Genomic DNA, 12,628 nt, shown 5'->3' on the forward strand with positions numbered 1-12,628 from the left:
AACATGCTGTTATAAGAAAATTTGAAACAGACCTTCAGTCTTTGTTTTGACACATACATAAAAATGAAAAAATTTAAACAAAGTCTTTGTCGAATATTGCACAGGGTATGTGGATGACTTGATGGACGTCATCTTTGAGAAAGTCTTTGTGGACCCAGTACCATTCATGGATAAGGTATTAACCTGTGTCCACAGTATGAGTGGCACGACAAGGAGGTCATCACCAGCTATGTATCTTGGTTAAGGGGGGGTTGAAACCCACATATCTGCCTAGGGCGTCAGGAAACTCCTGGTGAATAAGAAGAACCACACATGCTGGAATGACCACTTGTATCCTCCGTCCAAGGAAGCCCAATCACCAGCTTGATAGGCTAGATACCTGTAACGACTGAAAGACTTGAACAAGATGTTTAGTCAACAGCTATGTCATGTAAATATCTATCTATGGTTTGTCTCAAGATCTTTTTTTACTATGGATTCCGTGAATACTTGAATTATTTTTTCTACTTTATTTTTTATTATCATGGATGATTGATGCATGACTTAGGTTATTATCAGATGTTGTGACAAAACACTGCACAGTGCAACTATTCATGACTGATGACAATAAATGTTTTACAGTATCTGTAAAATGTTTCATGTGATTTCATATTTAATATGCACAGTATCTGCTGATGAAAACTTGGCCATATACTCAAAGACAATTACGTTCTGAATTTGGGGCATTGTTCAACTATATTTTAGGGTGTGTTAAGCCATTAATGGTGTGTTGTGACCATTATAATGTCAAGCTACCTGAAGTAATGTAAAGCAAAATTGCATAAAATCTTACATATTTATTTGCATAAACAGCATTAGCTGTAATCATACAGAATGCAATTATGATAATTTAAAAAAAACACTTACTGCTCTATTTCTCTTAGCTGTAAAGGCCCATAGCTCTGTATGCTGAATGCATTCTGTAGGTAGAACACAATCAGGCAAACAGGGTCTAACCCAGGATGGTCTACCATACATGAAAAATTGTCCTCAAGCTGGTGCAGCCGTCTTGTAACCTAATGTGAATTACATAAGGTAAGTGTCATGGTATGTGACAAACTGCTGTTATCTGCAAACAGACAAATGAGTGTAGCCAATAAAAATGTTACCTGTGGTATTTCCTAGCAGAATATATCCTCAGACTCTGTAGGCATTATTGCACAATTTCCACATGTGCACCTATACAAAAAATGAGCATTTCACCAAAATATAAAGCTTATGAAACAAGAAACCTGACAGACATTGTCAAGCTGAGGTGGATGAGCAGTGAGCTTTGTCAAATTTCAAACACACATCAGGTTGGAAATTTTTTACACCCCCAGTTGGTGTTCTATATTTTTTTTGTTATGTATATCATGTTTAAATGCAAAACTGTAAATTAAGAGAAAAAAAATGTTTGTCTCTTCTTGTCACTATTTGATTTCTCCTGCAAAGGATGGAGATGCTGGACAACATGGGGGACGAAGGGATGGAAGTGGAGGGATCAGCTATCACAGCAGCTCTTATAAACACCAGCCTAGATGGCGCTGCCAATGTCACCAACGTTACCTTTTTACCCTTCTATCAGCACTCTCTGTGTGTGGCTGCCAGCTACATCTTGGCATACTTCTTCATCTTCCTGCTGTGTATGGTGGGGAACATCCTGGTGTGTCTGATCGTGCTGGGAAACCGCCGTATGCGCACAGTCACCAACCTCTTTATCCTCAACTTGGCTATCAGTGACCTACTGGTGGGCATCTTCTGCATCCCGACAACACTGGTGGACAACCTCATCACAGGTAATAAATACCCCGTAATAACTCCTCAGCAATGTATTGCAGGAAAGTCAATTCAGGCCATAAATGTATACATGTACCAAAATGAATTTCATAAACTAATAAATTGAGCTGAGTTGTGACATATTTGGAGCTTGTCCTGAAAATGATCTAGAAGATTGCTCTCATCCCAAAAGAAAAACACAAAACTCATAGATGAAACTCCCTCAAGTAGTAATAGGCAACTGTAGGCAAAAGTCCAGATTTACCAAAAAACAAATACCTTCAAGAGAATTCACAAACTCTGTCATCACAGGAGATATCAAAAACAAAAGTGGGCCAAATTACCACAAAGACAAAATTTGATTTTATAAAAATGTCTCATTTGATCCTGGATGAGCCCCCAGTTTGTCACAAACCTGGACAAAGGAGGGGAGAGCACACATGAGTTGTAACTAAGAAAAACTAAAAATAGGATCATTGTACAGAACATAACTAAAAGATTAATTAAACTAAAGACCAACAAAATCAAACAGGGTAGAAGCCAGAGGAGAGAGGGCAAGTAGCTGACAAGATAGTGGATAAATGTACACACTCTTCTGACACTCGCACAAAGTGGTGGATAGTAATTATAATGCACTATACTATATATTAAATAGGTAGTGATTCAAATACAGGTCACCTGTCCATTTGATTATTGCTACAAACAGATCACATCAAACTTTTAGTTTTTTTTCTGGCCTCAGTGACAGCTAGGTTATCATGTCACTACATGCTTGTTCAACAGTGTTGGTCAGGCCTTGCTTAGTTTGGTTTAATTTACACTGGTGATAGAAAAAAGCTAATCAAGTTAGCATGACAGTATTTCAATTAGCTAATAGCTCCAACCGGATTTCAAAAATCACTCAGTCCTCAGTAACAAAAACTACTCAAACGTCCTGCTCTCTCTAGCCATGTGAGCCTCTCTACTGTATTCCAGGCAGCTCATGATGAAACCCTGCAAGTTTCTGCAGACAATTCGAGTGTCTCCAACTAATATAATAAAAAATAAAGTGACTGACTCTAACCCTGATCCTCAGTAGGCTTTGATCTTGGCCGCATCCACATTTGGGATGTCAGTTGTAAGTGTCCTTTGCTGATATAGTGCTTGTTGCACAATAAACAATTTTCATTATTTTTCACATTCTCTAGTTTTTGGTGGTAACTTTTTCATAGTCTTATCAGCTTATGCCAACTAGGAAATGGCCATATGGTGGCTGGTGCCTAGCCTATGCATGCAAGGTCTCCCATGAGTTTAAAAGGTTGGCCCAACCTTGTGTTCTATTACTTCTTGCCTAAAGTTGTATTTTCACTTGATGCGGGGGGTTACAGCAGTCTTGCAGGAGAAGCATTCAGTATAGGTTTTGATTAATTGGATTTCACCTTTTGGTAGCACTACGGCACTTGATGTCTGTATTGTACATGATGCAATATAGTGCTTAAATTATATCACAGTTAATCACACATCATCACAGTAATTATGTTTGTGGCATACTTTGTCTTTTCTCATTACTTAGTACTAACTGGTGAGGAATCAGCCTGTTTACATTCTTTCATTCACTGTGATAGAGAGCAGCATTTGTGGTAAGCAGGTTTGTGGTGGACATGGCCTTCCTAGATATGCGTTACTATAAGTTACTGAGACTTTCTTTAACTTGCTTTAAGGCCTTGAAAATCAATTTTCTTATCAGTTTCATAGTATGACTGATGGGGTCCTGCATGTACACAAACTATTTTCTGCCAACATTGGAGCAATTTTGGTTGTTACAGTATTTCTTTTTTTTGTCTCAGTGCTCCTCTCCTTGGTTTGAAGTGGGTAGGGCTCAGTTAGAAAAAAATGATGTCATGTGTGCCCATGAACTAATAAGGACTTATCAGCATTTGAACCAGAATATGACAATTGGTGGGTTGTTTTGCCACCGTCAATCAAATCTGATTAAACCACACCTGCACAGTCCTGATGAGGCAAGATAGTTGAATTTTGAGTATCATTTTAAAGATTTTTTAATACGTGATTTTTCATGTATCATCATTCACTATCATCTAGTAGTGTTAGAAGAGTACTGATTATGTGTTGTAGATGCATTGCTGCTTAAGCAGCATTATCATATTAAAGCCAGGGTTCAACATAACCCATGGTCCAATGGCCAAGGGCCAGTAAAAGTTTATGCAGGGCAAGTTATCGGTTTAATGTAGTTAAATATCATGTTGATGTGGAGGTCATCAAAAGTCCTGACGGGGACGACATAAGACTTACTGTGAAAAAGGTATCGTCTGATCCAGCTCAGACCTTTTCATGGTTACTGAAAGAACTTTAGTCAAAGGGGCCTGACAGTCAAAGGACTGTTATATATTGCAAGACCATTAGAGATTGTTCTGAGCTCTACAGTTCAGTCTTCAAACGTTATCTTCGGAAGAAATTTCTCTATCCAGTGGGAGCAAGAGACCTACCAGAAAACAGGCTTGTTGCCACTCTGAGACATCTGAGAATGTCGAGCAAGACATCATCAAATCTTTGGGGGATGAGTCAGCTGTTCTCAGAGTTATAATAGCCACCACAACTCTTGGAATGGATGTTGACTTAAAGGGTGTGTGTCATGTTGTGAACTTAGGACCACCACAAGACCTAGAGGCATGCATGCAAGCGTATGGGAAGTCAGGCCGGGATGGTTCAAGTTTACACTCAATCATATTGTTCTACGGAAGACAATTGCTTGGAGTGTCAGACAAAATGCGGCAACATGTGTCTGGACATGTTGCAGGAGGTTGACATTGATGCGCCTCTTTGACGAACAGGAAGCAACCCCCATATCTCCAAAACATAACTGCTGTGACCACTGTGCCAAATCATGTGACTGCAAGGAAGGCTGTGATGGGGAGGAAAGTCCCTTGGTGAGACATGCAGGTGAACTCTTGGTGAACTTAATGAACTTTAGCCTTTACCAAATAAATGTTGGTCTGTATCTGCTGGATGTGTAAATAGCCATTGTTTGCTAACAACTTAAAAAAATCATAATATTTTATCTTATTTTATAGAACTTGTAGAAGTTGCATTTACAGAGTGTTTCTGCTGCTGGTGTGGCACAAAAATAAGATGAATAAATGTTGGTGCTCCGGTTGGATCCACATGGAGAGCCGGAGCTAACATTAGCCCTGGCTCTGAAGGTGGATTCAACCAGAGCACCGAGCCCCGGTTAGTTATTCAGGTTAAAGTGGGAAGAAGCAGCGGGTCTGTTGGGCAGCTGAGTGAAGTGGAGCCTGCGGAGGAAACACTGGTCAGCGGAGGAGCTGCTGTGTTCAGCTGCACAGATAGGAAACACTTCGGCTGCCAGGATGTACCACTCTGTTTGGAAAAAAAACCCTTCTTTTTGGTTTATACCGGCAGTTGGCAACCAGCGTATTAGGTGCATTACTGCCACCTTCTGCTCTGGAGTGTGGACCAGAGATTAACCGCCAACTTGGCAGGTTCATTAAAGTTTTAATGCTGAGCTACTGAACTCTAGTCTTCCTAAGTTCTTCCCTTATATACTGTCTTTCTTGATCATAGTAGCCTATAATCTATGCTTGCATGCATAATAGTCTCTTCAGCCAGCTGGAAAAAATATGTGCATATATCGGTATCGACATCTGCAACCACAATGAGTTGGAAATATCGGCATATCGGCAAAAAATCCAATATCGTGCATCCCTAGTTGGCAATGTAGTTGCCCACTACAATGGCATCTACCAAACAGTACACGCATACAATATAATATGATAATACGTAGGCGTTGTGGTTGTCCGCCAGAAACTGTCATAAATTGACTTTTATTCAGTTTTAAGCCACATTTTTACAACAAACTTTTTTCAGATGAAGGATTTTAGTCATCGGACATCTGGATCTTCAGTTATCAGAGAAACAAGCTGAGCGTTAGTGTAAACGTTAGTGGCAGCTCGGCTCACACAGAGCCCATCCTGGACATCCTGTGTCCGCCGAACAGCCTCAGAGAAACACTGATTTTTTTAATGTGAAACTGCTTTATTCAGTGTTTTTACCAGTTTTAATCCTCATGTATGTTTGTGTTGGAGAGGAGGAGAACTATGTGGAGAATCGGCTCCTGGTAAAAACCTGCTGAATGTCTTGATCTTAAGTTATCAGAGAAACAAGCTGAGCAAACATAAGTAGCAGCTCAGCTTGCAGCCCCTCCGGACGTCCTGTGTCTGCTGAACAGTGTCAGAGAAACACTGATTTTTAAAATGAAACTACTTTATTCAGTGTTTTTACCAGTTTTAATCACCAGGTCCATTTGTTTTGGAGAGGAGGAGACCTCTGCGGATAATTTGACTCCCAGTAAAAATCTCATAAACAATGAACACTAAAGTAATCCTAACTGGGAAAAACTGACTGCAATTACGGCAATGGTGGTTGTTTAACAATGAAGACAACAACTCCCATTATCCCATGCTACTTCACAATGTCATCAAACTCCGTCTTTTGTTATTGTTTTGATTTAGAGACCCCTAGCGGGAGAAATGACATATTGTGCGTTTAAAGGCTCCTTTGCTGCTTTGGCAGGGACAATGAAACAATGATCATGTTGAAAGGAAGGAAGAAAGGTGTGAGTCATATGTCCTAACTGTCACACTGCATTTCCTCTGCCATTCAATAACAAAGAAATACAAGGTGGCATGCCTTCACGTGCCCAACATACAATACAAATTAGAAAGGGTATCAAGTGAAATGAATATGTTTTAAGTTCCCATCCACTTAAAAATGTGTTTTTCCTCTTGTTCTGTCAGTTGGATGTTTGAGCTTCACTGTGCAGAATGATGTATGTGCAGAGTTTGACACTAGAAGGCTGTTTTCACATAAGTTTGCTGAAGAAGGAAAGTTTCTTTGTGCTCACCTAAAATCTGAGTTTAAGGCTTGTACGTACGAGCATGATTTGTGACATCACAACTAGTTTGGACCCAGTCGAGGTCCAGTATGCAAGTTACACAAGTGTGATGTTGAAATTTGAACTCAAGTGCACACAGACACATGAACATTAGTAGGAGACAAAGTAGGAGACAAAACATATAGTATTTCTATATGTCTTAAAACATGTCTGGAGGGAATCTAAGTGTCACTTGACCAATTTAATCCGAAATCTAAATATAATCTAAACCTGACCCATTTTTAAATACGAGTTCAAAACCAATCTTCATCCATTTCTGAACTTAAATTCCAGTTTTAAGAATATCTGCAGACTGCCTGAATCTGTAAACTGATGTAAAACTTCTTACATTATTACAATTCTATTTATGCACATTACAAGTTGTTAATGAGTTAGCTGTGAACTGTTGTTAAAGAGTGACAATAATATCACTGAATTCCCATTAACATCCAGCCCCTAGCTTTAGTATTACTCTATTGAGTGTTTTTCTATTCTTTTTTTTTTTTTTTAACAGGTTGGCCCTTTTCTAACACAGTGTGCAAGATGAGTGGCTTTGTGCAGGGCGTGTCCGTGTCTGCATCAGTCTTCACCCTGGTGGCAATTGCTGTCGAAAGGTTAGTATATGTTCTGGTTGATACCTAATATCAGTTATAGTTGGTGCTGAAACGATAACTAATTAGTTGAAATTGATTGAGTAACTGAAATATTATTTTTGTCATTTGTGAAGTAAAAATACCAAATATTTGATGATTACAGCTAATCAAATATTTAAATTTTATATTTGCTTGGCTCTCCTTTTAACATTCTGATTTTGTTGACCATTTGAAAAACAAGACATGCAACTTTAAAATACAACTTAAAGCTGCTATGATGGATATTTTTATTTTAATAATGGATCAAATGGTTACGTGTAATGTAAATTGGGTCACTTGCAGTGACAAACCCACAGAGAATTATCACCCAACTCTGCACTTCCTGTCAGTACTACTTAGCATCTTTAGGCTCATTGTTTTGGTTTTATGGTCCACAACTTTTACTGTTTTGGTTCACTCTCACTGCGTTGTTTTAAGAAGCAGAAGGAAGCTCTTAAAGTACACTAACTCACCAGCACCAAAAAGCAGACAGACTAAGTTAAGTTAGTGATCTCAATTGCATGTTCATTATGTTAAATTACTGGATACTGTAAGTAAAAAAATTCAAAAAAACAGCTGTTTTTCATTATTATGGAAAATGATGTACCTACTTCAGTTTCTTTTATTCTTTTGTTTATGGTTGGTGTTTACGTAAAGCTATATGGCTAACTAATGGCACTGCACTTTTCTTTCTAGGTTTCGCTGTATAGTGTACCCTCTACAACCCAAGCCGACCATACTTGTTGCCAAGGCAGCTATTGGGTTAATCTGGGTGCTTGCAGTGGTGATCATGTGTCCTGCTGCAGTGGCATTGACTGTGGAGGAAGTTCCTTTCCACTACATGGTGTACAATGATGACTTCAACCATACATTCCCCCTTTACACCTGCTATGAAAACTTTGCCAACCCACAGATGAGAAAGGTCTACACAGCAGTTCTGTTCGCTCACATCTACCTAGTGCCCCTCACAGTCATCTCACTGATGTATGGAAGCATTGGAGTCAAACTGTGCTCGTCTGTGGTTGCAAACAGAGAGCCCCAGCTGGCCAACGCCACAGTCCAGGTCGGGGGTAGAAGGGGTGGTCAGCAAATGATATCACAGAAAAAGATCAAGGTGATAAAGATGTTGATCCTGGTGACCTTGCTGTTCATGCTGTCCTGGCTGCCACTCTGGACTCTCATGATGATGACGGACTATGCAGGCTTGGACAGAGACCAGCTGGACCTTCTGACCAGCTACATCTTCCCTTTTGCCCACTGGCTGGCTTTCTCCAATTCCAGCGTCAACCCCATTATCTACGGCTACTACAATGAGAACTTTAAGAGGGGCTTCAAGGCAGTGTGCAAGTCCAGGACCTTCTCCTGCCTAGTGCAGTGCCAGCTGTGGAGGAGGATTGCCAGGTGGGGTAGGAGAGGAATGTCTGTGCAAGCACCTTGTGGAGGTACTGATTTCAGAGATGCCACTAGTAATCACAACCACCTAATACTTGGACTGAGAAATCGAGTCCACAATGACAACAAGTTGACCGACACAGCTGTGCTCAATAGGAGTGCAAAGGTGGGGTCTGTGGCAGCCCACTCAAAGAGAAGTGTTTCAGATCAAGGCTTAGAAATGGCAGCTGTGAGTAAGAAAGGCAGTAATGGTGAAGAGTCAGGGAGAGTTAGTTCACTGGCAGTTTCAGTGTATCAGGCGTGGGATAACTGAGTTTTCACAAAGTTATCCAGAATTAACCAAACAAAGCCATAGTATGTTGCATTGTAGTCCAAGGAAGGAATGATCAATTATCAGATGTTACATATGTGATGTGTTTACTGTTTGGAATAAGCACATAAGCACTGAAAATTGCTAATGCTCATGCTCAGCCAATCAAGAGCAGCACAGCTGACTCCACAGGAGCTAGTAAAATGTACCTTGGGCTTACTGTAATTTTTGCCCATATGTCCCATTTTACCATAACAATGTATTAACCCCTATCATGACAGAGAAAGTAGAGTTCAGCGAGGCAAACCAAGTATAAGTACTGGACAGACAAAAAACCCATTACAATACTTTAGCTCATATATATATATATAATTATTTTTGGCTGGACCGGACACAGACAAGCCCTATAACTGCAGTTGTGAGTGAGTGACTGAGTGCTTGAGTGAGTGATGACGTTACACCATTGTTCAGTTGGCCAAGTGTTTCTTTCAAAATGAATTGGAGCGAGATGATGGAAGTGGAGGACAGCAGCACGACGCAGAGTGACTGTGTTTCTGCTCCAAGCTCTGACGCTCTCAGCTCCGGTGTTAAAAGCAGTCAAGTCGGCTAAACTCCTGTTTAAACAGCATCTCTACCGTCTCCTCCTCTACCGTCCAGTGTGATCAACTCTCTGGCTAAAAGCAATTTGATGAACAATGATGAACAATAGCATTAAAACATGAGTCTGCGTTAACCAGTTGGAGATAAGCCTCCTGAATTTGCAACCAAAATGCTGTCAAAAGTTTCATTTAAAATTTCCACCCCAGCCTCCATGATCATTGACCAGGAAAGAGGCAGAAAAAAGGCACATAGAGGCATGAGGGAAAACGCACAGTTAAAGCCCATATAACCATCACTCTGACAAAACACTTAATGCAGACACAAACACTCCGCTGAGTGAAACAGATGAAAGAGCAGCGAGAGTTAACAGATAGGTAATTAGAACAGTAATAGTTAGAATTGAAATAAGTTCCCTTTCAAATCAAACATCCCAAGATATGAATGGAAGGTATTGTTCTTGCAACTGCATTTAAACCCTTTGTAGCTTAAACATGTCATGTGATATGCTTCTTCACTACACTTTAACAACAAATATTACTGGGACCACAACAGAAAATCGCAGATGAACATTTAATATCCAGGAATTCATGTTGTAGATAGGCCTACTACCACTGACTATCCCTGTAACAAATTGGCCACAGTTTCGCACATTGACCACACACGGTCCAGCCATATACTAGGTTTTGACCTAGTCTTGTTTGTGGTTAGCCTTATGTTGGCCCCCAAGTGTACCTTGTATTTTACAACAACACCATCATATTCCATATAATCAAGAAATCAATTTTCTTACTGGCCAGAAAATGAGAAGTGACCCATACCCACTATGTCATTAAAAAATATATGGAGCCATTCCATAATGCATATTACTTTCTAATTTTGACTGCCATGCCTCTTTCTATTTCAGTTCTACAGCTACATTACAACTGTCCTGCCTGGAATGATCTTGCATAGTTAAGTTGGTAACTTCAACATGACTGTAAAACAAAAACAGGTATACTAGTTAATGCCTCTTTAGCAAAGTCATATGAGGGATATCATAATACAGGACATCCAGCAGTCACTGAAAAACTGTGCCTTCACATAACAATACAAATCTACCTCCACAACATTGCAACTGTATAAATATCAGTGTTAACTGTCCATATTAAACACATCATAAAATAAGTTTGTACACTTCACACAAAAGCTATTGGTCAACTACCTAAATTTCCATCCAAGCACACAATAAATAACCTCCAACTAGAAAAATGTTTGGCATATGAAAATATGTTTCCACAACACCACCTTTAAAGAGGTCAAGCAGTACGAAATACAAAGTAAATAGCACAGAAAGAGCATAAAAAATCCCAAACTAACATGCTACAATCCCAACACGCAAATCCTTACATCAGTAATAATAATCATTAATGTCACTGCCTCTTTGAGCTAAAAGGTCATTGTTCATGAGCAGGAGTTTGTAAGTGTTGCTGGTCAATGCCAGTGGCTGTTGAGACTTTAAATTATAAACTTCAAACAGGCTGCCTCTCTTTGGGCTACTGTACCTGGCCTCACTAAGCCTAGTCAGCCTAACACTGATGATCCTTTATTACCAATATCACCAAGCTGATTATCAACTGCCTCTATTGATGAGAGCCAAACCAGATTGTGTTCACATGACAGATTATGATTACAAGTCAATTTCATGCAACAACCACAGATCAAGAGAGGAATATTTAATATGAGACAAGATGAAGCAGTTGATACCCGTGGTAAAAAAGGTTATTGAGGCGGAGGGGAAGATAATGTTCAAGAGGTTAGAAGAAATACAGTAAAATCGCACTTAGTTAGAGTAAGAGGAATAGAAAATAGTAAAAAAACAAAACAAAACAAAACGCAATAATACTAAAAGTGGGACAAGCAACATGTTCGGTATCAGTCATTAAAGGACCAGTGTGTAGGATTCAGTGGCATCTAGGAGTGAGCTTGTAGGTTGCAATAAACTGAATACCCCTCCCACATCCTCCCATTCCAAGCATGTAGGAAAACCTATGGTAGCCACGAAACTCACAAAAATCTAAAGCCAGTGGTTGGTTTGTCTGTTCTGGACTACTGTAATATCATGGCAGTTCAACATGGTGGGCTCCGTGGAAGAGGACCTGCTCCCTATGTAGATGTAAAGGGCTCATTCTAAGGTAACGAAAAAGCAGCGATTCTTATTTTCAAGTGATTACACTAATTAAAACATACTTATGAATATGATATAACATTGCTGCCAAGTCCATTCCACTATGAATGGACACAATGGCGGCACACGGCAGTGCAGCGGCTTCTCAGCTACCAGCGGTCATACGTAATAACATAGGATACGCGGTAAAGTACAGTTTTTTGGAAGTACTTCAACTTGTGAATCCCAGCGTGGTGACTAAACCAGAGCTCAAGGTAGTGTTAGGCAGATTGAGGCTCCTGAGAACAGCAGGCTGGAGAAGGGAAACACACCAGCTGAGAGGAAGGAGGAAGCGGTGTGCCCAGAGGCAGAAGAGGGGCAAGTGAGCTGGCCTGCTAGCTAGGCTAAAAGCTACCAACAGACCCGCTTTGCCAACACTCTTTCTAGCAAATGTCCACTCGCTGGATAACAAAATGGACTTAATGAGACTGAGATGAGATGAGGAAATGCTGCACACTTCTGCTTACAGAGACATGGCTAAACAACAACATGCCTGACGCAGCTTGCCAGATTGAGGGGCTACTCTTCTCTCGAGCTGACCGCAATCAACTGTCAGGGAAAACCCGCAGAGGAGGACTCTGTGCCTACATCAATAAGCATTGGTGTACCAACTGTTCTCTGGTAAGCAGCAATTGTTCTGAAGCAGCAGAATATCTGACACTGAAGTGCCGGCCACACTACCTGCGGCGGGAGTTTACAGTTGTGGTCATTGTGACTGTGTATGTTCCCCCGAGTGCTAATGC

The 12,628-nt window shown here is 40.3% G+C and overlaps 1 protein-coding gene across 1 annotated transcript; it reads left to right on the plus strand.

The window, feature by feature from the left end:
• Positions 1-1,466: 1,466 nt before the first annotated feature.
• npffr1l2 (neuropeptide FF receptor 1 like 2) lies at positions 1,467-9,186 on the plus strand. The gene is made up of 3 exons (XM_042422594.1): positions 1,467-1,817; positions 7,263-7,362; positions 8,077-9,186. The coding sequence occupies exons 1-3, from the start codon at positions 1,475-1,477 to the stop codon at positions 9,083-9,085; spliced, it is 1,452 nt and encodes a 483-aa protein (XP_042278528.1). The 5' UTR covers positions 1,467-1,474; the 3' UTR covers positions 9,086-9,186.
• Positions 9,187-12,628: the final 3,442 nt, after the last annotated feature.

Source organism: Thunnus maccoyii, chromosome 9, assembly GCF_910596095.1.
Source record: "Thunnus maccoyii chromosome 9, fThuMac1.1, whole genome shotgun sequence".
In the NCBI taxonomy this organism is placed as follows: domain Eukaryota; kingdom Metazoa; phylum Chordata; class Actinopteri; order Scombriformes; family Scombridae; genus Thunnus; species Thunnus maccoyii.